Here is a 26459-nt window from a genome sequence, read left to right on the forward strand (position 1 = left end):
TTCTTGCAGGTTTCATTAAGTCAAATTTAAGACCTTTTTAATACATTTTAAGACGATAAAGATTGAAATTTAAGATCTACACGACACATTGCCAAAAAAATATTTAAATCAAAGAATTCATTTTATTTCAATGAATTCAGTAATTGAAAAAGCATTAATTTAATTTACAGATAAAGCAATCACATTAGTAACCTTCCACACCCAACAACAGAGAAAAGAACAGAATCAGATATATTTTTTTATAGAAAATTTTACTTTGCATATTATACTGTAAAAAACACATAATTAGTTGATTTTAGTTGATCATAACTAGAGATGAAATGGCATGAACATTTCATTTAATGATTATAGTGACAAAAATGATCAGTTATCACAGAATCCTGTTCAAAAAGTACTAATACTACACAATGAAATCAATTCACCAAGATTTATGTCGAAAACCAGCAAATAACAAATAAAATTAGCATCAATATGCACTTTTTGTTAACATAAACATTAAAATAATACCATTAAAAATGATAGCTAACATGTACAAGTTAAAATAAAGTTTTGACAAAAAAAGGTTTTTATAAAAAGATAAACCTCACATATTTCAGACTTTAAATAATTTTTTATAAAAAGAATGAGTCAAAAAAGATAAATTACTGACATTTACAATGCACTTTAGCTTATCTTTTATTATTAATTGTAAAATTCGGTCCGATCTTCCCGTGGTGTCTGTCGTTGCTATGCAACCATGCACTGCGCTCTCCACAACGACAAAAAAGTTTTAGTGGCTAATGGATTTCCACCACTGAAAAACACTTGCTGTAGCTGTTACAAGATTTATTTACGGAGAAGAGAAAAACACCCGTAGTGTTTGGGTGCACCCCCATCCTGTTGACTGAGCTTTCAATGTTGTTACGGAAAGGGCGAAGCTGATTGGTTGGTTCTTGTCGTTTGCGACATTCTGAAGAGTTGAGATTTTTTTCATCTCGCTGCGCCTGGAAAAAAACGAGCGCATCGCTTCAATTATGAGCACGTTTACCGCGCACCTACATTTGAATGAACTTGAGCGCGCAAAAGACGCGATGTGAACGGCCTCTTGGCGAGCGACCTCCAATCAGGCCACGAGCTACTGGAGCTCGCGAGCGACGTGTTGGATACCCCTGCTCTAGAGCTCCGCTTTGTAGACTACGACTCGATACTTTTTTGCCACTTTGTAATAACTTTCTGCGGCCAGAAATGAACGAGGGTAAAAACTTTTTAAAGGACAATTCCGGTATTTAACACTTTGAGTCTATTTTGTAGTTTGTTTTGGATGAACAAGAGTGGTGGACAAAGAAATTTTGACAATGATTCCTGTCTCGACTTTTTGACTATTTTAGAATTGCCCATGACCGCTTTAGAATGGGAGTCTATGGCCATGCACAAACATACCCTTAACGTTCGTTTTCAAAACTGTGCAACTCACCGAGTGGTTAGTGGTGTTCGTTGATGATTAAAAACAAATATATCGGCGCAATGTATGATTTCAATCCGTTTATTTTTCTATAGTGGATCTATTTTTTCAGATACCTCACAACCGCGTATAAACTTCCGCTCGATATTTGAGTCTGAAGCGTTAGCACACTCCCGCATAGAGTAAAAAAAGGTCTTGCGGGACAGTCACAGTCGAGTTCAACTTCATACCCAAGGTCTCAACATTGCACTGGTAACTGAGCCATCCAATATGGTAAAAATTTGTACGGTCAGAAACTGCGGTAAAATCCCTAAAAATAGGAGTTGTCATCGGATTCCTTTACACAACCCTGAACGACTAAAGTTGTGGCTTTCATTCCTCGGGTTTGACATAAACACCCCTTTAGATGTTCTTCGAAAAGCTGACCATCGTGTTTGTGCATTTCACTTTCGGGACGAGGACTATGTTAAATCTACAGGTTCTCGAAAAAAGTCTCAGAAGAAACTCTATCTGAAAAGGGCAGCTGTACCGACGCTCAGTGGACCAACGCTAGACGAAGAAGACCTTGGGGTAAGCTAAACAACATAAAATGATATGTTATGTATGACTATTTGTATGACTAGTTTAGCTTGAACATCTGATAGGGTTCCCTTGGGGTTTTAAAAAGTCTAAAATTCCCGAACTTTAAATGTAATGTCTTAAAACTTCATAAAAACGGGTCTTCTGCGCGCTCAAGTTCGTTCAAATGTATGTAGGCGTATGTATGTAAGCGCGTGTATGTAAAAAATGTATGCAAGCGTGCTCATACTTGAAGCGACGCACTCGTTTTTTACCAGGCGCAGCGAGATAAAAAAAAAAAAGTAGTCTGTGCACCCAAACACTACGGGTATTTTACTCTTCTCCGTATATAAATATTGGAGCAGAGTCACATCAAGCGTTTTTCGGTTGTTTTAATCCAGCTACTACTTTGTCATTGTGGAGAGTGCAATGCATAGCAACGACAGACGCCACGGCAAATTTAGATGTAGCAAATAAACAATATTTCTCAAGAAACCAATCAAACCACCGTTAAAATGGCACAGTCTGAGCCAGCTATTTACGATGGCTAAACCCAGAGTCTCAAGTGTTCAAGGCTTTACGGACTATTGTAGAAGATAAAATACTTCTGAACGACCTAGAGCAGTTGACTCACTTCAAACATACAGGTATGTAGCTTTATGTAGGGATGTACGCTTTACTACAGAGTTAATTCTTAACCAAATGAGATAAATCAGATATAGATAGGCATACACAAAATAATCACAGTATTACAACTTACATTTGAACAAAACAAAAGGCTGCGAAAGCACACGCAAACTTATAGTCATGATGAAGGTGTAAAATGGTCCCAAACATAACTCCGGCACACTGGCTTTACATGTTTCGTCGTTGAGCAGCACGCACACCCATGAATCTGCTTAATCAATGATCGATAAGTTGTATCAATTAAATGTATTATAGAAAATTAATCGATCGTCGATTAATCGTTGACATCCCTAGAAAGAAGTATGCAACTTTTCAACCAATGTAGTCACTCTCAATGTCTAATGAAACACTTTCATTTTCAGGTGCTTTGGAGGTGTACCACAACGTTATGCTAAAGTATCTGCCTAAACGACTGCATTTTGGATACGACACCATGGTAGCTCGAACACAGCTAGCCATCATGGACAACAATTACAATGTTGGCCGAGAGCAGGCAGAAACTTCTGAAGGTATTGAGATTTCATAAGTAAGTCCCTAATTGTGTTTGTGTAACAACTTGACTAAGTAATGTTCTCTGTCTAGGACTTGCAAGATACAGTATGACGTTCCCTAAACAAAGCAAGGAATGGATAGTCAAGAAGATCTATGAGCCTACAAGTCAGAACTTTACGCAACACCTTGTGGAACGTGTGTTGGAGAGAAGGGAGGAAAGTGCACCTGAAAATATACCACATATCCAGTGTCCTCCAAACATTGCCACTAAGGAGAGACCCCCCAAAGAAGATCTCATCAAGAAACATAAATCCAGATTCACTCGCCACACGGACGCTTGAGAAACTAAGGGCCTCCTTACATTATAGGACTTTTGCAGTTTTAGACTCATTTACATAATGTTACTGAAATATTGGGAGACTTACTGGAGTCTCTGTACGTTACAGTTTTTTTTCAGTCCTTACATGTAAGGTAGCAGTCCATGCAATCTTTCCAAAATCTGTAGGTAAGAAGGCCATAAGAATCCATATTGTAAATTTGGTTGTTGTAAATATGTTTGCAAATACAGAAGGCCTATGTCTACTTTTTCACATTCTATACACAATCTATGTGAAAATGTTTATGCGTAACAGACTGTGGTGTGTTGTACTTTATAAATAAATGCGAAAAGAAGTTTGAAAAATTGATTTTTATTTAAACATTTTTAACAGAAATTGAATGCAAATGTAAGTGGGAATAAGTCAAAATAAGTCCTCTATCTCGCTTGGTTTGAACCCCGCATACTGTCCAGTGGGGGATGGGAATGCATCCCTAACAGCCCACACCACGCAACTGGGCAATGCAATTCTATTTCCTCGTCCAAGTGGTTGGCCTTTGAGGGCCCACTCCAGAATTACACGATAAGCCACAAGTCGGTATTGCCTGAGGATTACATAACAGAGCATAGACTGCGTCAGCGGTGGCACAGTTTTCGAAAAAATTGTAGTCAAGGTATATGCGAATTATACAAATTGGCTATGACTAGGAAATGCAATACATAAATGTATCTTACCTTTCTGACAATTTTCCATTCGGTCCTTAGGGTGTGGGGCGTTTCTTCCAGTTTATCTTTGGTACCCAGAAGAAAGTTTCCAGCACGGGTTTATACATTAGCTGGCGCACTTCGTTGTCTGTGATGCAGACCGACGACACATCATCCTCGTCGACCGAGACATTCAGACTGGCCATACCAGCTGTGAGGAGAAGGTCCCACTCCGTGCAGCACCGACTTTCTACCTCCGTCGGCATCTGCCTGCATTTGTCACAGGCACACCACCAAGTTCCCGTGATCCTCGGGACATCTTCTGCCGGAGCTTCAGGCGCCTCCATAGCCCTAGCCTGAGCCTCCATCTCCCTTACACGTAGCTCCTCTTCTGTATATTCAGGTTCGAAACGGTATCCTCGACCGTCAAATTCAAAATCGAGCGGGTCCTCCAGAATCCACCTTTCATAATCCATTTTAGATGTAATGATTTTTTTGTTTGTTTATTTCGCTAACTTACTCCGAGCGAACCGAGCGAAAAGACCTAAAAGACTACAACCAAATGTAAACAGCCCCTTTTCCGTTTCCGGTAGCGCAGTAATATCAACGAGCAATGAGTCCTCCAACGGAAATCAATGGGATTTTACAAAATGCCAAATAAAACACGACAGAAACTGTATTTCGCTACGCTACTTGTTTTGGAACATCAACGAACACCACTAACCACTCGGTGAGTTTCACAGTTTTGAAAACAAACGTTAAGGGTTGTTTTAAGGGCATGTTTGTGCATGGCCATAGTAGGGGTTTCACAACTACTGATTTTTGCTAGTCGACTAGTTTTGCATAACAGTCGACGACTAGTCGACTAGTCGTTAAATTATTTATTCATTAAATTGACGCATTAACGCATTGAGCATTGTTAAGGAAGACAGAGGAAGGAGTTCTGGTGAATTATTGGAAATGTATGTTTGAAATTCAGAAATAACATAATAAATAAATTCATCAGTTATTCTTGTGTTAATACAAAAACAGCAGCATTCATTTAAAACATTCTTGTAATTAAAACATTCTTGTTATGAACTGCCACACCACGCGCATCAGCGAACGTTGCAGATAAGCATTGCCACATGGCTAGCCTCAGGCTCAGACAATAACATTGTCAACATCACGACATATTTTTTGCATATAATTTTAACTGTGCATTTTTCATTGCATCTTTAAGCAAATATCATTTAAGCATATAGGCCGATACAAGTTTGATGTAGGTTATACTGAACCACTATATTTTTGTATCACCTGCGACACACTGGCTGCGTGGCGTGAGCGTCTCAGCTTTACAGGTTGGAGTTTGCACACTGCCTGCGTGAGACAAACGATTCAGGCGCGGCTCGAACCGCTAGAGTGCAGAACAGCGGAGTTTGTATGGACCGAAGTGCATGCCTGAGCTTGTGTTTTCGGTTAAGCTGCGTTGCTTTGACATTGTGGAAAATAGAATAATAGAAACAAAATGTATTAGTCTTTTTACCCGTTATTATCAATCTAAATTAATCTCGTTTTTAATTTAAATTAATCTCGTTTTTAATTTAACTTAATTTCGTTTTTCTTTATTTAAATTTCGTTTTTCTTTATTTAAATTTCGTTTTTCTTTTTTAAATTTCGTTTTTTCTTTATTTAAATTTCGTTTTTTCTTTATTTAAATTTCGTTTTTTCTTTATTTAAATTTCATTTGTTTTATTTAGCCTAAATTTCGTTTTTTCTTTATTTAAATTTTGTTTTTTCTTTATTTAAATTTCGTTTTTCTTTTTTTAAATCTACCCTTTAGCCTACTGTGTCAGTAATTTGTTAGTCAGAAAAATATTAGACAACCTTAAAAGTATCGCTTAAGTTAACAGACCTGTGTGTGTGCGTTTTATATCACCAGTGCAGTGTCCGTTCTCGTAGCCCTGCCCGTGTGAGGTGCGCCATTTCCCACTCGCGCTGTTCTGTAGTTTACTAAATGTTTATTAATTCTGAATGTGTCCCGTTTTGCGTGTCCATCTATATTGCACCAAATGCGACATTGCACTCCATGACCTTGACCGTTTTGGACGCATAGGTACCTCAGCGCCTGACGCCATTTTGTTTTCCGACTAGTCGATTAGGGCCGACAGCGCCGACTAGTGGTTGTGACAGTCGACTAGTCGGCTAGTCGACTAGTTGATGAAACCCCTAGGCCATAGACTCCCATTCTAAAGCGGTCATGGGCAATTCTAAAATAGTCAAAAAGTCGAGACAGGAATCATTGTCAAAATTTCTTTGTCCACCACTCTTGTTCATCCAAAACAAACTACAAAATAGACTTAAAGTGTTAAATACCGGAATTTTCCTTTAAGACTTGACTAAATGAAATTTAAGACCGTGGATGAAAATCTGGCAGTTTTTAAGACGTTTTGAGGCCTTAAATTGACTTTAATTGACCTTTTCATTCTACTTTGTGTCGTAGAATGGAGCGTAGGTGGCGTATGTCTGGCTTGACTGTCTATCACCAGGCCTGGAAGGAACACTTACTTGAATATAAGACTCAAATTGCATCGGCCAGGTCTGCTTATTTTGCACAGATAATTGACAACAATCAGAATAACCCAAGACAATTGTTTAATTCTATTAACAAACTACTCAAATGTAACAGGTAACAGTTATTCAACTGTTCCAGCTTCAACTCACCTCTGTAATAAGTTTCTTGATTTTTTTCAGCTCTAAGATTGATAACATTCGTAAATGTATTATCTCTGCTCTGCCTTCATCTCTTTCTGATTTTTCCGGTACCCTTCTCTCAAATGTTTCCACATTGGACTTTCATTCTCTTTGTAATGAGGTTTCAAAAATGAAAGCTGCCACTTCCATAGTTGATCCTGTACCAACCTGTCTGTTCCAATCATGCTTTGCTATTTTAGGTCCTGCTGTACTGAGTGTTATAAATAATTATCTGTGCACTGGTGTGGTGCCAGCAACATTTAAAACTGCTGCTCTGACCCCTGTACTAGTGTTGTCACGATACCAAAATTGTTTCGATACCGATACCAAGTCAAGTATTGCGATTTCGATACTTTTCCTGAAAAGGGAGAAACACTCTCAAATATCATTGCTGTGCTTTATTTTAAAACCGGGACAACATACTAATCATATAACACACTAATATGAACATATGTACAGCAGATATATTAAACATTTGAACAAAATATGAAATATATAAAAAAATAAATAATAATTAGAGCAATGACATTCAAGGTAAATTTTTTTTATATAAATTTAGCAGCATTATATAAGAGCTTTATCTTGATTCTGAACTTTGAATAAAAATATGAACAGCAATTATATTAAACAATGTTGTGATATATTTGAAATTGGTGATATATTTGACATGTGGGGAGAGAGTTGTGGAAGGCCTATACTTCATGTTAAACAAATATATAGCAGCAAAGACAACGTCGGCAGTGTTGACGGCAAAATAGGCTACAGAATAATTCGTTCAGTATTGAGAGGTGCAATATTTGAAAATCGATAATATTTTTTTAAATTACATTTATATTGTATTTATGTCAAAACTTTCAAACATCAAAATGTCATTTATTAATATGTATTCGTGTCAAAATGACATAGAAACATCTTTTCCTATTCTATTTTGCCTGGAAACGCTTCCAACACGCTTGCGTGTCGCGTGAAAAATAGGCGTCGGTTCTATTTCTAGCATACACGCGTTTTCCGCGCGGCTCGAGCTGCGCCCAGACGCGTGTGTCACGCAGGCAGTTAACATGGGAGCCGGAAAAAAAACGGACACGACACGCAGCCAGTGTGTCGCCGGCCTTACAAATCTGGAACGCGGTCATTCTTAGAAGTATCGATACTAATAAATTAAGGAATCGTGACGTTTTTAATTTCCGATTTACTTTTGAAGTATCGGTGCACCGTGCAACAGAGAAAGGTAGGCAACGTACTTCCATATGTCACTCCTCGCGTCATCTTTTTCTACGAGTCGTGGACCACTTGTGCTCGCACATGCAGCCATCTCACTGTAGTGTTTTGTCACATGACACTGACAGCGGCAGGTTCTTTGCTGCGTGCGTCAGGAAAAAAACACAGACGTCCATAGGGATTTTTTTTTTTTTAAGTATCGATACTGATAAATTTAGGTATCGTGACGTTTTTAATTTCCGAGTATCGCGATACTTTTGAAGTATCGGTACACCGTGCAACACTACCCTGTACAAAAAAAAAAAAAGACACAAACGTTGACAACCTAAATAATTTTCGTCCCATTTCCAACCTTCCCTTTCTTGCCAAACTTTTAGAGCGAATTGTTGCTACTCAATTGCACTCCCATCTAGCTGCAAATAATCTTTATGAGCCCCTTCAATCGGAATTCCATAAACTCCACAGCACTGAAACAGCATTAGTTAAGGTCACTAATGACTTGTTAATTGCTTCTGATTCTGACTGTCTTTCTATTTTGATTCTTCTTGATCTTAGTGCCGTTTTCGACATTTGATCATAATATTTTACTTACTCGGTTAGAATCTGTCTTTGGTGTTTCTGATACTGCACTAAGCTGGTTTAAGTCCTATTTTTCTGGTAGAAAGCAGTTTGTCGCTATGGGTGGTTGCAGGTCTGATATTGATGTAGTGCAATCTGGTGTTCCTCAAGATTCAATCTTGGGCCCTATACTTTTTAGCATCTACATTTATCCTCTTGGTCAACTTTTAAGATCACTTGGTCTCAGTTTTCACTTTTATGCAGATGACACCCAGGTTTATATACATTCATAACCTGATGTTAATGTGGCTGTGTCCTTTCTTTCTCTATGTATTTCGGAGATTAAAAAATGGATGTCTAGAAATGTTCGATGTCTAAACAGTGACAAGACAGAGGTAATGCTCATTGGTTCACCACACCAGCAACGTAAGGCTGGGTCTCCAACTATAAGTGTAGATGGTTCTACACTTCAATTTCAAGCAAAATAAAAAGAATTGGGGGGTGATATTTGATACTAATTTAACATTTGTTCCTCATGTTCAGAGCACTGTCAAGACATAATTTTTTCATCTAAGAAATATAGCCAGATTGCGTCCCATGTTGGCACTCCCAGTGGCTGAAAAGTTAATTAACATCTTTGTATTTTCTCGCATTGATTACTGCAATGCTTTGCTGGCCGAGGTCTCAAAAGCTACCCTTAACAACTTACAGTTGGTTCAAAATTCTGCCGTTCGAATCCTGTCTGGAAATAGGACAAGGGATCATATCACTCCTGTATTGGAATCTTTACACTGGCTCCCTGTCAGATTCCGTGTTGATTTTTAAATCCTTATGGACTGGCACCTCATTATCTCTCTGAGCTTTTAACCCCTTACACACCAGCACGTGATCCCCGCTCCTCGGAAGTTGGCCTTTTAATTGTTCCGCTTACTCGTTTAAAATCCATGGGTGATAGGGCTTTTTCTTCGAATGCTCCAAAACTTTTGGAATTCCCTGCCTGCTGAGATTAGGCAAGTTCCCTTAGTCCCTTAGTGTTTTTAAATCATCCCTTAAAATGTATTTGTTTAGGGTAACTTTTAAATGATTGTTCATAATTGCCATATTATTATTATTATTAATCGGACATTTGATAGTATGTTTTTATTTGGTGTTTTATTTTCATCTGTTTTTTCTTTCATTACTGCATTGTTTGTAAAATTGTATCTATTCTTTTTATTCTTTCTATTCTTGTGAAGCGCTTTGAGATGCTACTTTTAAAGGCGCTATAGAAAATAAAGTTTATTATTATTATCTTCAACATGTTTTACGCTAAAAAAATACTTTTGTTGGGAACGATATTTAGATTTTACTATGCTAAAAAGGTTATTTTATAAGGGAAGGCAGAGAAGGTAATGTCGTGACAGGCAGGACTCAATTACTGCATTACCATAGTATTTAATAGTAATGTAACCGGGTGGTAAATACCCTTAAAGTTTGTTTCTCTCCTTGCATGTTAAAGTCTGGTCAGGGGTTGGAGCCTTTACTAGACTCTGGTCAGAGGCTGGAACCTTCACTAGACTCTGGTCAGGGGCTGGAGCCTTCACTGGACTCTGAACAGGGACTGGAGCCATCACTGGACTCTGGACAGGGACTGGAGCCATCACTGGACTCTGCACAGGGACTGGAGCCATCTCTGGGCTCCTTCACTAGACTCTGGTCAGAGGCTGGAGCCTTCACTAGACTCTGGTCAGAGGCTGGAGCCTTCACTAGACTCTGGTCAGGGGCTGGAGCCTTCACTGGACTCTGCACAGGGACTGGAGCCATCACTGGACTCTGGACAGGGACTGGAGCCATCTCTGGACAGGGCCTGGACGGGCTCACGAATTGCCCTCACGGGAACAGACTGATGAACTTCTCTCACGGGAACACACTCTGTGGTAGCGGCCATCTTGCCTGAAGACTCATGCGTGGACTCACGGACTGAAAAGGGTTCTTGAATGGTGGATTTTGGAAGCGAGGGCTGAGGAATAAAGAACATCCTAAGAGCCTTTCTGACCGAAATGAAGGAGGGGGCTGCTGATTTTGCCATCAGGTCTGCATCGAAGGACACATCCTTTCGGACCCAGAAAATGGCTGGTTGCATGACAGGTGTGAGGGAGGGCTGGACGATGGTGGACGATTCCTCCGCTCTGCCAATGAGGAACTAGGACCCATCTATCCATAGCGCGAAGTTGATGTATTTCTCCAGCGTCCAGGATGGGTCTCCTTGCGGCATCACACAGCGGGTCGCATTGTCCAGCCCGCAAAAAAAATCCTCCTCTAGGTTGAATGATAACAGTTCTTATCTTGATGTGGTGGCAGAGGATGGCTGGCAAGTGAACCGGGAGACTGGAGATGAGAAGCAAAAAACACAACTTTTACAGCTTTTACACAACCCACAGCTGGAACCAGCTGTGCCACTGGATGAGCCCCAACAGTAGCCATATTAAAGTGCAGATTGAAAACATGTTTACCTGTGCATTCATTCAATAAAGATGAATCAAATAATGCAGTGCATTTGTTCATTATTTTGTTGTTTATGTCCTTTATTTATAATCTTTCAGGTACATTGTCGTTTCACTGCAAGACACCCTTTTAAACTATAGCAAAGGAGATGGTCTGCTGTGGAGTTCATATGCACAAAAGAAAAGAAAAAGCTGCAATGAAGGATTCTTATAAAAGAAGTGGCCATGAAGGTGGACAATCAGGTGTGGCCAACATTCAGCTGTGGTGTGAACACAGATTTCACACAGATATGTATTTTCTGGAGCCATACTTTCACAAAGAACACAAACAGGGTCTCAAATTTGCATGACTTTTTGTATGCATCTGTAAGTGTGATGGCAAAGGGAAAATAAAAACATTACACTGATCACAAATGGCCTTCCTCCAAAGTGAATATGCATGTGATTGTTGAAACTGCTCCATTTTCTAAACCTCTAGTCAAACTGAGGAACACTGCGTTATCTTTACGGAATGAGTTTGCAAATGACGTTTCAGGATTGTGTGAAATGTAAAACTCTTCTCACACTGAAGACACTTGTAAGGCCTCTCTCCTTTGTGGACTCTTACATGAATGTTAAGGTTTCCTTTTCGTGTGAAACTCCTTCCACACTGAGGGCAGGTGAAAGGTTTCTCTCCAGTGTGAATTCTTATGTGAACCTCAAGGTTTGATTTGTTTATGCAAGTCTTTCCACAGTGATGGCACATGAAAGGCTTCTCTCCAGTGTGAGTTTTTACATGATTCTTAAGATGTTTCCTGTCTGTGAAACTCCTGCCACACTGATGACATATAAAATATTCCTTTCTTGAGTGAATCTTCATATGGTGATTGAGGGTACCTTTACATCTGAAACTCTTTCCACACTGACTACATACACATGGCTTCTCTCCGGTATGAATTCTCATGTGAATCCTAAAACTTTCTTTCCGTGAGAAGCTCTTCCCACACAGTTTGCAGGTGTAAGGACTCTCTCCAGTGTGACTTCTCATATGGGCATTAAGGTTGTTTTTCTGTCTAAAACGTTTTCCACACTGATGGCATATGAACGGCTTTTCTCCAGTATGAATTCTCATGTGAGTTTTAAGATTTCCTTTTAGTGTGAAACTCTTCCCACACAGTTTGCAAGTATAAGGGGTCTGTCCAGTGTGAACTATCATATGAGCATTAAGGTTTTTTTTCTGTCTAAAACTTTTTCCACACTGAGGGCATATGAACGGCTTTTCTCCAGTGTGAATTTTCATGTGTTTTTTAAGGTTTCCTTTTAGTGAGAAACTCTTCCCACACAGTTGGCAGGTGAAAGGGCTCGCCCCAGTGTGAATTCTCATGTGAGTTGTAAGATTTCCTTTTAGTGAGAAACTCTTCCCACACAATTTGCAGGTATAAGGGGTCTGTCCAGTGTGAATTCTCATGTGGGCATCAAGGTTTTTTTTCTGTCTAAAACTTTTTCCACACTGAGGGCATATGAACGGCTTTTCTCCAGTGTGAATTCTCATGTGAGTTTTAAGATTTCCTTTTAGTGAGAAACTCTTCCCACACAGTTTGCAGGTATAAGGGGTCTGTCCCGTGTGAATTCTCATGTGGGCATCAAGGTTTTTCTTCTGTGTAAAACTCTTTCCACACTGAGTGCAGGTGTAAGGCTTCTCTCCAGTGTGAATTTTCATGTGTTTTTTTAGATTTCCTTTCAGCGAGAAACTCTTCTCACACTGTTGGCAGGTGAAACGTCTCTCTTCAGTGTGAATTCTCATGTGGACTTTAAAGTTTCTAGTTCCTGTTTTTTGAGTTTTGTTTTGTGAGGAAGTCTTTTCGGTCTGCGAGTCACTAAAAGATTTTTCTCCAGTCATGAACTCATGATGTTTCTCATGAAGATCTTTTTCTTCCATATTATACAGTTCTTCACTCTCAACTTTCAGCACAATCAGGTCTAAAGCAGAAAAAGACAAATATAAGTTAACCCAAGTTCAGTGGCACAAAGCAATGGACATCAAAATGAAATCCAACAACATGTATTCTAGATCTTTGCTAGATCCCACAAATCTACTGAAAGAGGTGTAACCTGTAATCTCAGAACCTCTTGTCAATATGTTTTAATGTTTTTTTCCTTAAGGACATGTCTCATATACTTTCAAGCTAGCAGTAATCAAACCCCTTATCAAAAACCCATAGTAGACCACTTTGGGATTGGGACCCAATACAAATCTCGCAGGGGATATATTTTTTTTATGTTTTTAAAAAATATTTACAGCAGAACCTAGGATTTAACAAGAAGAATTGGGTCAACAAATTAAGGTGAGAAAAAGCTAGTTTTACTATGCAAAACCAAAACAAAGTAAGTCTGAAATTTTGACAAATTTCTCAGTTGTTACTTAAAAATGGAAAGAATTGGACTTTGTAAGTTGGAACAAATGTGTAAAATGGGACTGCATAATTAATCGCAATGAAACCGCACGCGATTTGGCAAAGGCTGTGATTATTTTATGCGTAGCTTTTCAGTGAAGTACGGCTGATCGGTAGTAAATGCTGCTCCATCTGAACACCAGAGGGCGCTCTCACACAGACACGCCAAAAATGTCCAGAAGTACAATAACACACATCATTCCAGGAAATCCCTATCGGGTCTCATTCTATCTGTAGCTGAATAAACAGAAGATTGAAACTCTTTGATTGATTAAACATGACTAATTAACACACAACTAGGGCTGCACAATATATCGAAATATCGCAAATGTCGTGATATGCATATCGCAATGGCTTGCAAGTAACTGGGGTCACGAACAAAAGACAAAGAGAAAATCACTCACTGCTCTTGGCTGAATAACTTTTGTAGCTTTAATAAGAATCAGTATATTTAATTCATACAGTGAAAACTAAGCAGTGTTTTATTTTTACGTTTGATTATTCAGTTTCTGTTGTTAAATAAACCTAATGTAGGCCTTCCTGAAACCCTATACCCCGTGGTTTACACTGATGTTAAAATAACACTTCTTATGCTACAGTAAAACACTGCTGTTCACTTTCAGAAGTTGTGGGGATGTTTTCTTGTCACAAAAAGAATGTGAAACATGTATGTAGGATATATCATTTTAAATATATTTTAAAGATAATTTAAGTTTATTTTACACACTTTAAGCATTATCGTATCGCATATTAAATATCGCATTGTTTAATGAGTTATCACATATCACATTTTTCATCAATATCGTGCAGCCCTACATACAACTGCCTTATTCTATATAAGAAGCCATATCATCTCACAGAAGGATGCTCAACTGTCGTTATGAAGTGAGTTTGGAGTAAAAGCATGTTATTAAATTAGAGATTCATAAATGCTTCTTATGTCTGGAAAGATGTTTGACGTGTGTTGCTTTTTCAAATGCGTGATTACAATTTTTCAAATAAGTGATTCAAACTCACAGCAGGGCTTGAATTTCGGCGCGGGATTGCGGGTATTGCGCATAATTTTAATCATTCCCGCAGGTCTCCCACTTATAATGCGGGAAATTCCCGCAAACATTGATTCACTTTAGCATGTAGGTTGTTTTAGTAAATTAATCCACACAGATTATAAAATCAAATTTTAAAACTGCGAGACGTCTGCGAGACGCAATTTCTCAAACAGCGTGAGTGATTCTGCGGTGCCGCGTCTTCTATCTCTCGTCTCTCAAAATGGGTTGCACAAGGCAATCGTTAAACGTGCTGCAGGCGGCAATAACACTCTCGCGTTTCGGGAGTCGGGATAGACGGAATTGTCACTTGCATAATCGGGCCAGCATTGCATCATGAGTAACTAAAGTTTACCATTTGCACGGCTTTTTAAGTCTTACCAGTTTAAGCATTCACGCGATTTTAAACTATTCGGTAGGCTACTTGCCATCTCTTGTCTGAGAGATGGTTTTTTCTCTCTGCACACATACATAGAGTAAAGCCGCCTCACAAACAGCTCGCGGGTAACAAAAGTTATTTTTCGTGGATTATATCGCTTTAACAGTCAAAAACATGCGAAAATGATGTCAATTTCGGTCTTGGTGAGTATCCTCTAGTCTAAACACAGTCGGTTATGTCTTAAATAAGCATAAATCGCACGTGACCGTATAATAACAGGATCCGTGCACTAGCTCTTAAAGGGACAGCAGCCATATGTGTCAGTCATTAATTTGGTTGTCAAAACAACAAAACATAGCTTTCATTTTAAGTAATCAGGATTAATAGCCTATGTATTTAATTTAGTCAGGACTAAAATACTACCCAGTGTTATTTTTCATTTGATTACTTTATTCAGTCTCTGTAGTATTTCTGAATACTAGTGTTAGACCTAAGCAAAAACTTTTCTCTTTATTTCTCTTTATTGGAATCTCTATTCTATTGTATTTATTTGTGCTACTTTTTTCAATTTAATTCAAAGATTGAGGAATCAAGCTTCCTTGTGTTGAGTAAATTCTTAAGAACAAAATTACCCCATTGTAAAAATGCAATGAGTGAGCATACATTTAGGCGAGATACATGTAATAAAAAAAATAAAAAGTCTAAACTCCCCGCTCAAATTAAAAATCCCCCCCCATAAGAATCACCTAAGGGGGGATTTCCCCCCCATTTTCCAAAACGAAATTCAGGCCCTGCACAGTGTTTTCAGATAGAGCAGCGTTCACAGAGCCGTCCATCAATGACAAGCTGTGCATAAAAAATAATCAAAGCCTTTGCGATTTCAAAATCGCGATAAGCCAAATCGGTTTAAGTGCGATTACATGTAAATTGCAATTAATCGAGCAGCCCTAATGTAAAAGTATTGATATACAACGAGCACAAATCTGGCACCTCTAGTTGAGGCGACATTCCTGCTCCGTTCTCCCAGGTCAAAATAAGCTGTCCTTCAAGGATAAAGCACTTCTTCCTGCACATATTAAACAAGATACTACAGAGAAATGTGTCATCACACTGTTTGTGTTGTTATTGTTATATCACAGACCGTTATTGTTATTTGTCAATTATATGTGTGTTATTTAGCACCTGTTTGAATGTTTTTGTAGGCTCCGCTGCATTGTGATGTAGCTTGTAATAGAGTGAAATATCTGTCACAGTTTCTCATATCCATAGAGGAATGGAATAACAAATTCTGTCTAGTAATACTACGAGGCACTAGAGGGCACTCTTTAGACTCACATGGCTTGTATATAAGGTGAGTGCTTGCCTCAAGAATTAGTTCAGCATGTTTCTTTATGGCTACCTTGAACTTTATCTAAAAAGTCCTAGTTGGGAAACTTTGGTTTTAAGCTCGACATAAGGACTTTACTTTTTTCTCACTTTACTGCCGTTGGTGAGTTTGGATACATGCCTAAGGTTGGCTTTGTTCAATCGGACTCTGTTCGGTGTGAATTTGCCCTTTGGTTGGATTCCTCTATGGAGTTTTGTTCATCTGTCAGTCTGAATGGTCAACGCTAAAGCAGAGCAACCTATTTCAACGCACTCAATGTTTTTTTGCAGAACAACCTATTTCAACGCACTCAATGTTTTTGTTCGGATTGAATAATTTATTTATTTTTCTTCATGGAACGGATTGTCATTTCTCAGATAAGAACTCTAAGATGATTTATTTTGTGTAAAATTAAAGACAAGGTTTAATTTTTTTCATTTGTTTCTTTATATATATATATATATATATATATATATATATATATATATATATAAAGCATTTGAACATATTTTTCATTTGGGGAATAAAAAAAATTCAACAAAAATAGAAAATGTTTGTTGACGTTCATAAATCACTTTATTTGGTCTTAGGGTGCTTTTACACTGGGCTCGTTTGCTGCAGTTCGAGCCCGAGGGCGATTGTTCTTAGCGCCCCCCGAGGCGTTGGTCTTGTTTCACACTCAACTTGATTCTATCGAACCCTGGTGCGTTTGCGTGCATATTACGTCATCGCAAACGGGCACGGCGCATGATAGAAAACAGAACGTGGGTCAATATATTGTGTTTTTTTATTAATTCGGTGCTATTATGCGCAGCTGAGTGAACAACACAGGTTTACTGCGTGTGTCGCATAAGGTGCCCTTCTGCTGCTTGCAAACGGACTCTTTTGAGGAGACAGTGGATTTCCAAATTTATTGCCCTGATTCCACGCGAAACAAAACAAAATCCATGTCTGTACCCTAAGAGCGTGGGTGGGGAGGAACATAGCGCCACAGCCCAAAGATCTTTTTAAAGTGCATTCACAAACGCTTTAAAAGAGGTCACAACCCAAGTGGAGTGAGCTTCCATGCATTGAGGCAAAGCAGTTTTGCATGCCTTATAGTTAACTGAAAATTACCTAACCAACAAAGTTGAAGGCACGTCCACTGAAAAGATTAACCCAGAGGAGTTAGAAAGGGCCATACACCCAGAGTAGGCACCAGTGCCTAAAAGTGAAGCATACTGAGTGCCTCAAGGCAAGATGAAAAAGCTGATAACAAGAATAACTTGAATAACCAAGAAAGAAAAAATGTATTACTGTGTGTGGGAAGGACCAACCTGCCGCAGCACAAACACTTATAAGGGCACACCCTTAGGTAGTGCCTCAGAGAGGTCACACCTAACAGACTTATTTTGGTGAACTGAGAGATGCATGACCAACAAGTTTGTGAAGTACGCATATACAACCTTCTAGTCCGTTAAAATGATTAATCAGAAAGAACTTGAGATCCTTGAGTCAAATCCATATCCAAGCTGTAAAATCGTTTGTAAGGGTTTCTGCAGATTTTATGAAGGTAAATTTAAGACTTTTTAAAGACCAAATAAGAAATATTTAAAAAATAAATTGAAGGGAACAAAATACATGAATGTTCTCTAAATGTAAATGTTTAAGGAGAAACTCTTTAGAGTTACTTTTTAATTAATTTTACTTAAAAAAAATTATAAAAAAAAAACCTTGATTCATTTTGTTTTTCCTCTGTATTTTTCTCTTTTTTAATTTTTTTTAATTACATTATTACATATTTACATTTAATTATGTAAAATTACATAAAATATGAAGTCTTTGTTTTCTGTGAAATTGATAAAAATGAATTTTGACTAGAAAAAAAGAATATCTGCCAATGGGCAAAAAAAATAAGTAATTCTGCTTAATTTTGAAGTTTTGACATTTGTTCTTGTTTTAAACATAAACTCACTTAATTTATCAAAAAATTTCAAGACAGCATTTTTCACTTACATCTCAAGTAAATGTATCTTGATTTAAACTTGTTTAAATATTTGTATTGGAAAACAGGACAAAAATACTGAGGAAGATATAAAAAATGTTAATGCTTGCAACATTTAATACAATGACTTTATGAATTTAAGACTTTCTGTTCTGACCATTTTAAGGCCTTAATTTGTGTAAGGCAAATTAAGACTTTTCTAAGACTCGCAGAAACCCTGGAATGTGTGCAGAGAGGACCATTCTGCTGCAGCACAAACTTCTTACAAAGGTGGTTAGATAACTCCTTAGAAGAGGCCACACTCCTCGTAGAGTTGACTCTGACACCAAGAGAAGTAGCAATTTGCATCAACAATCCAATGTGACAAACGTTTCTTGGAGACTAAGAAACCTTTCCCACGTCCCCTAAAGCAAACCAGCAATTGATGAGATTTATCCCACAAGTCTGAGCGGTCAATGTAAATCCTAGCATCTCTTGCTCCGGTAAGTCAAACAGCAGAAGTGAGAAAGCTTGAAGAAGACTGAAAGAACTGTCGAAAAAGGCACCTTTGGGGGCAAAAACTAAGCAGGCATCATGAAGGAACCAATATATTAGGGGTAGCCTCCCCACAGAGGCCCCATTAATGTGGACATAGCAAGCAGAAATAGCAACAAGATACACCTTAAACATAACGCAGTACACTGGGTCAGCATGGTGTTGCAAGTACCATGACTCAAAGAGATGCCATTTCAGGGCATAAAGTTCGCTTGAGAAGGGAGCTCTAACACTTAAAATGGTCTCAACAACCTCGGTTGAAAGACTGGAATCTATGAGCTGGTGCCCCTTAGGGGCCAGATGCAGCTTCCAAATGTTGGGTCAGGGGTAGAGAACACTGGGCCTGAGACAGAAGGTCCCAGCTTTCGGAATTTCCCAAGGAGTACCTTCCAGGAAAGATATTAGATCCAGGAACCATACTGTTGCTAGTGGCCCGCCAGAAAAGAGCCACTAGTAACAGGTGAACTCCGTCCTAATAAACTCTGGGGGAGCAGAGCGTTCGGGGGAAGGCATACAGATGCTGCCTTGGCCACATCTGTACCATAGCATCCAGCCCTAACGAAGCTGGAGATGTTAGGGCAATCCAGAGGTGTCAGTGGGTTGACTCCTCTGGGGCAAACAGGTCCACTTCCACTCTGCTGTACCTCTGGAAAATTAACTCCACCACCTCAGGGTGGAGTCTCCATTGAGGTGCTTCGCTCTCCTCCCCAAAGGGGGCATGCCCTAAACACCCTGAGGTCATAACCGTCAGGGTTGCTTTTCCTACTGCTTAATCCTAGCAGCGATGACAGTCCTCAGATATGTCCTTGTTCTGGGTGGCTGTGTGAAATGCCCAGGCCCCTAGTCTTGATGAGGGGTAACACGGGCAGCCACTCTGGACTTTAGCTCCTCCCTCATTCCCATAGAGAACCTGGGGCCTGGCCAGGCTGGTTCGAAGAAGCCACCAGCTTCTGGCTCCGGAGAGGGAGAAACTGACGGAACGGCACTGATTGCTGTCCCCACCCGCTTAAGAGAAATGTTCCTCTAGCTTACTCTTTTTCCCTTCTTTTTTCTTATCTGGCCATTCTAAGCTGAGTTTATCTACCGCATGGGTAACCACCTTGAGCAGTCTGAGAACCATCCAATACCCATCCTAAGCTCTTCAGCCAGCTCCAACTGCGAGCCCCATGAACAGAGACTCCATGCAGATGCCTGACTCCTATCAGTTGCAAAAAGAGCCAGGCTTGAGCAGAGCTTCCTTGTCGTGAGTAGCGCAGGGTATCGATACAGATGTCCCTATTCGATTTTGATTCACAAGATCTCGATTCGATTTTCGATTCGATTCAATTAATTCAATTATTACATTTTCACTAGCCCCAACACAAAAGTAAATGTATAAAATAGTTATTGTTTTTGTTGTTTTTGACCCATGTATCTTTGTATTGTAATTAATAAAGTTGACATCACAGCTAAAACTACTAATATAAATTTCAAAGATTATTAAGGACAAGTAAACTCATAAAAAGTCATTAATAAAAAAAGAACAAATAATTAAAATATAAGTAATTACACAAATAAACACATTAAATATAACAAAGTTAAATTCAGTGCTTTTAAGTCAATGCTTTTGCGTTCTCTTTCAAATGTTTTGCATTCCCCTTTGCGTGGTCCCAAGAAACTTTGCGTTCGCTCACAAAAGGGGCTCCGTAGCTTCCTTTGTGCACACACAAAACTTTTCACTCCCTGCGTGCGAGTTGTCTTTTGCGTCTTCTTGCACTTGAATGCTTCAGTTGGCAAGGCTTGAAAATGCATGCAAATGATAAACTTTTGTGACCATGCAGCACTGGCCCGATCAGTGACAATTCCTTCAACTGTCTGGAACGTCTTTCACGCTGAAAGGCGCACCTGCATCCTCCATGTTAAGCACTGAATGAATGACAGTCCCAGCTGTAACATCGTGCAAGGTAAATAAAAGGATTACATCTAGTGCAATAGACTAGTAATGAGATTAACGTAAATCAGATATTATGTTCAATGTTTACGGAAACAAATCCAAAGAAAATATCGATTTGTGGCTTTTGAGAATAGACATTGAATCGACCACATTTTATAAATGATTTGTTGGAAAAATCTTTCGTTTTTTTTTTTTTGCCCAGCCCTACAACAGATGTTTATTTAGTGTGCAATTTGTGTTTTTGATTTGAACAGTTTGTGTCACTCACAAACATTCTAATTTAAATAATCTATTATCATTAGTTTGATTTAAATCATCTATTGTGTAGCTAGTTACAATGGTTGTTACAATGATACTGGTTGTTACAATGATACTGGTTGTATGTATGTTATGACCCTCATCAACTGTCAAAAAATTTCAACAAGCATTTTGCTATGGCTGGCCATGTGTTCAATTTGGCTACCCATATGGCCATAAGCTCTTCACCCCCCGAATCACCTTGCCTTAGACCCTCTAATTTTTCCTTCACACAAATTCAACCAGCAGATGTCATGAAAGATTTGCAAATGCTTGACCCTTATAAATCAGCTGGACTAGATAATCTGGATCCGTCCTTCCTGAAACTCTCAGCAGCAATCATTGCAACTCCTATTACTAGTCTGTTCAACATTTCCATCGTATCCTCAGAGATCCCTAAAGATTGGAAAACAGCAGCAGTCATCTCCCTTTTTAAAGGGGGTGACACGCTGGACCGATATTATAGACCGATATCCTTCTTGCCCTGTCTCTCCAAAGTTTTCGAAAGCCAGATCAACAAGCAGATGATCAAACATTTTGAATCCCACAATACACTTTCTGCCATGCAATCAGGTTCCCGAGCTGGTCATGGCTGCACCTCTGCTACACTCAAGGTCTTAAATTATATCACAACTGCCATTGATAAAAGACATTACTGTGCAGCCGTATTTATTGACCTGGCCAAGGCTTTCGACTCGGTCGACCATTGCATCCTCATTGGCAGACTTGGTAGCCTTGGTTTCTCGAAAAACTGCCTCGATTGGTTCACCAACTACTTCTCTGACAGGGTTCAACATGTTAAATCTGAGGGTCTGATGTCTGGACCTATTGATGTCTCGATGGGGGTGCCACAAGCTTCGATTCTCGGGCCAATACTATTATCTGTGTATATCAATGATGTTGCTCTTGCCACCGGTATCTCTCAGATCCACCTCTACGCAGATGACACCATTTTATACACATCTGGTCCTACATTGGACACTGTGCTCTCCAAAAGAGCTTCGATGCCATTCAACATGCATTCTGGGGACTTAAGATGCTCCTAAATTCCAGCAAAACTAAATGCATGCTGTTCAATCGCACACTGCCCGTACCCACCAACTTCACTAGTATGTTGACTCTGGATGGATCTAGACTAGATTATGTGAACACCTACAAATACCTAGGTATCTGGTTAGATAATTCACTTTCCTTTCAGTTCCACATTAACGAGCTTCAATCCAGAATTAAATCTAGAATTGGCTTCTTATTCTGAAACAAAGCCTCTTTCACTTATGCTGCCAAACATACGCTGGTAAAAATGACTGTCCTACCAATATTAGATTTAGGCGATGTCATTTATAGAACTGCCTCTACCTGTGATGTGGTCTACAACATTGCCATCCGTTTTGTCACCAATGCCCCTTTTAACACCCACCATTGCGACCTATATGCATTAGTGGGCTGGCCCTCTCTACATACTCGACGCCTGACCCACTGGTACCATCTTATATATAAATCAATTCTACGCAAAACCCCTCTGTATCTGAACTCTCTCCTCACCATTGCCTTACCCGTCCGTAACCTGCGCTCTAGCAGGTACATCTCCCTAGTAATCCCAAAAGCAAATACTTCCTTTGGCCGTAGCTCCTTCCAGTTTGCAGCTGCATGCGACTGGAATGAGTTACAAAAGACTCTGAAACTTGAGAACACCATCTCTCTCACTTCCTTTAAAAAACGACTATCAGAGCTTCTGCCTGTTCGTTGCACGTTGACCCCCCTTCCTATAATTTCACACTCAATTTACCTCTGCTCTAGTGCCTTTTGTTATTGGTACCCTGCTTGCACTGTCCTGCACATTATCTTATGTGTTTTATGCTATTTGCACAATATCTACTTGCACAATTATGCCCAATATCATATACTGCTTATGTAGTTGCCTTGCTATTTTAAATAACGACTTGATCCCTTTATTATAGATTATGTTGCACTAATTGTTTATATATCGACACTGTTTATTCTATTGTCCAGAAAACTTGTATTTTATTTATAATTTTATTTCCTTGTGTATTTAATGTGTAATTTCATGTGTAACTATTTGTTATCTTGCACCTCGCTTTATCTTTGCCAGGTCGCCGTTTCAATTGAGAACGTGTTCTCTACGTGCTCACCTGGTTAAATAAAGATTAAATAAAAAATAAAAAATAAATAATATTTACTACTATTTAGACTATTTAATTTCAGGTATGTTAATGATAATATTTTGCTTGGGAACTTTAGCCTCGTTCAGTCCAAATCCAAATCAATCCGATCTGACGTGTGCGCAGACTGGTGCAGATATATACACTAGATGTCGCCTTAAAGACATTCGTTCAATGAACTGCTGTAGACAAGGCGACATCTAGTGTGTATATATCTATGCACCAGTCTGCGCACACGTCAGATCAGAGCACTTCGACATGGCTGCGTATAAGTGGTAAAAACGATATAAATACTGTTCGTTTTCTCACACAAACCGCTCGTTTCGTGTCTTAGGCCATCAATGTGTACTTACGATGGGGAATTGTTTCATTTGGACGACGGGGAATTGTTTTAATTTGGACTCTGTGCATGTGTTTTGAGATAATGACCATAGACCTGCATTATGACTGACAGACAAGAACGGTTTGACCTAAAAATATAAAAATTTAAACTACTGCGGAAAAAAAGACACCTACATCTTGGATGTCCTTGAGGTAAGCTAAAACATACCAAAAATTAATTTCAAAGTGAACTATCCCTTTAATATGTCTCTCCACATGAGGCGACCCGCTCCATGTCAAATAAAACCACTTAATAAGGACACTCAATGAGACACTCTTCAAAAATATCATTCATTTCTGTAGAGCTGGACATTTTAATTAGGATCAAATTACCGAATTCAGCTTTGAGAATGAAACCAACCTGTTTGTTCCTCAGTATCTTCTTGTTTTACTCTGAATGTTTCTTCAATCTTCATGTCTTCACTCTCTTCTTTAATAAACGCCATCTTTATAATAGTGTGTCACATGGATCTCAGTCGCTTCACCAGGAGTTTTTCTGTGTGTTTGGACAATCTGTCATGTTTAAGATGAGAATAATTAACAGAAATAAAAAGAAATTCAAACTAAATCTCTGGGTGCGTCTCAATCAGCTCTAGTTCAGTAGTTCAGTGCACTGGTAAGAGAGTCAGTCAGAGAGAGAGTTAATGGACTTAAATCACCTGATTAGAACTAAAATATAGTGCTACAAATTAATAATAAATACAAAATATAAAATATAAAGAGACTTAATAGTTATGATTTATATTTGGTATTTAATAATGTGTTAGCCTATATACTGGATTATACCGGCATGAAAACATTTGCAGTTGGTTTGTAAAAATTGTTATTATACATTTGTGTTTTTGACACCGTGGTTCCACTATAGTAATATTCCTACAGTATACAGTAAAATTACAGTAACTACAACTGTAGTAACCATGTTTTTTTGGTGCAAACCATGGTTCATGTAGCTCAAACGGTTGTATCACCATAGTTGACCCATGGTTTTAAAGGGCCTTGCCTTGTATTACATTGCCTAAATGGTTTTCATCAAACATCTACAAAATAAAAACAGAATGACAAGTTACTATTCTATGATACAGACTTTATTACAGCAGTTTCATCATCTGAAAGAGAGTATTGACTGTAGCATGTGTAAGAACATTTTCTCACGCTACAAAATTATTCAGAACATTGAACTACAATTTTACAAAACAATATTGAAGTACTGCAAATTATGACTTAATTAGGGATGAACTATCCCTTTAAGTTTGCATGTTGGCAGTTGAGAAAATTATAATGATGAAATATTAATATAGCTGGATACATAATTATCAAAATATTTATTAAACTGACCATGCATGTGCCTCCAAAAAAGAGGGGTCGGTATAAACCATATCTTATTGCTGAGCTTATAATCATTTGTTTGATTTCAGACAATAGAAGACATTTTGGTTACACTTTATTTTAACGGTCCCCTTTAGATATTCTTTTGACTAATGTACTTTGCACTTTGCACTAATGTAACTCTCATTAGAATATTAGTTGAGTATTAGTAGACTTTTAGGGGTACGGTTAGTAGAATAAGGGGTTAGAGTTAGTAGAATACATTGACATGCACCTGCAAAGTTACTTATAGTCAGTAGAAGAACTGCTCAACCTCAGTGACAGTCATGATTACGCCTCAAAATACAGAATGTGTTCAAAAATATGAAAAGTGCGCTTTTGTCAAGAAATTATGTTGGTTATGACTTTGAGGTGGAGTTCCAAGATGTGTTCAATATTTTAAATGAGGACTCATGCCTGGAATACCAACTTCCCAGACATCAGAAGTGTGCATGCCATTTCAGAAGACAGTATACTAAAACTCTAATACGAGTTAGTTGAGATATAGTTACAAAATTAGTAGAATGTCTAAAGGGAAGTTTTTAACTAGTGCAGTATTTTTTTCAATAAAAAACATTTACATTTATTATACTGTACATATGTGTGTTTTCATTATGAAATCATGCTATTTATCCCACAGCATAAATGACTCAGTAAACGTACTATAGCAAAACTAATTTTGTGTCTTTGTTTTATGGTTATTCTACAAAACCATAGTTAACCATAGTTAAGTTATAGGTGCTGTAGTAAAACCATGGTTCATTTTGTAGTTACTATAGTTTATTGCTAATGCAGTAGTAAAACCATTTCTGTATTGTGAATTTACTACAAACTTCATAGTGAAACCATGGCTACTGTACTAAAACATGGAACATTTTCGTAAGCAGGGAATCATTTTGTGAAGCATTTGATTCAGTTGACTCGCAGTTTCAAAAAGTTCAGTTTCTCTCATCATTACTTGCCAGTGACTGAATTCGTGTTTATGATAAACTAATTCACAATATTGGGAGCGAAATGAGACGCACCTTTTCTATTACTCATGTGTGGATGCGCTTTATTAACAAATATAACGTTCATTAATGTTAGATAAAGCAGTAAGATGTTACATTCATTAATAATTAATTAAATTACATCACATAAAACATAGATTGAACGTTAGTATCGATTAAAACACTTTAAACGCTAAAAACCACAAACCTCTGTTCATCCGAATCAAAACAGATGCAGGAGTGCAGCGCAGAAATATGACATCATATCGACAGCTCAAAATAAAAGTCCTGAAATTCACATCCAAATAAAAACGTCATTTGAATTCTTGGTGAAATACAACTGTTGTCAAATGATGTGCTGCTGATATATATATATAGAGAG

At 38.4% G+C, this 26459-nt stretch overlaps 1 protein-coding gene across 1 annotated transcript; it reads right to left on the bottom strand.

Moving 5' to 3' along the window:
- Positions 1 to 26325, bottom strand: LOC309496796 (uncharacterized protein). Its single transcript, XM_082166912.1, has 6 exons — positions 26285 to 26325; positions 24085 to 24240; positions 11201 to 13150; positions 8473 to 11075; positions 4720 to 7218; positions 1 to 1541 (listed from the first exon to the last, which is right to left on the bottom strand). Exons 2-3 carry the CDS (start codon positions 24167 to 24169, stop codon positions 11670 to 11672), a joined length of 1566 nt encoding a protein of 521 aa, XP_082023038.1. The 5' UTR covers positions 24170 to 24240; positions 26285 to 26325; the 3' UTR covers positions 1 to 1541; positions 4720 to 7218; positions 8473 to 11075; positions 11201 to 11669.
- Between the last annotated feature and the right edge of the window lie 134 nt (positions 26326 to 26459).

Source organism: Leuciscus leuciscus (genome assembly GCF_965113295.1).
Source record: "Leuciscus leuciscus genome assembly, chromosome: 4".
Taxonomy (NCBI): domain Eukaryota; kingdom Metazoa; phylum Chordata; class Actinopteri; order Cypriniformes; family Leuciscidae; genus Leuciscus; species Leuciscus leuciscus.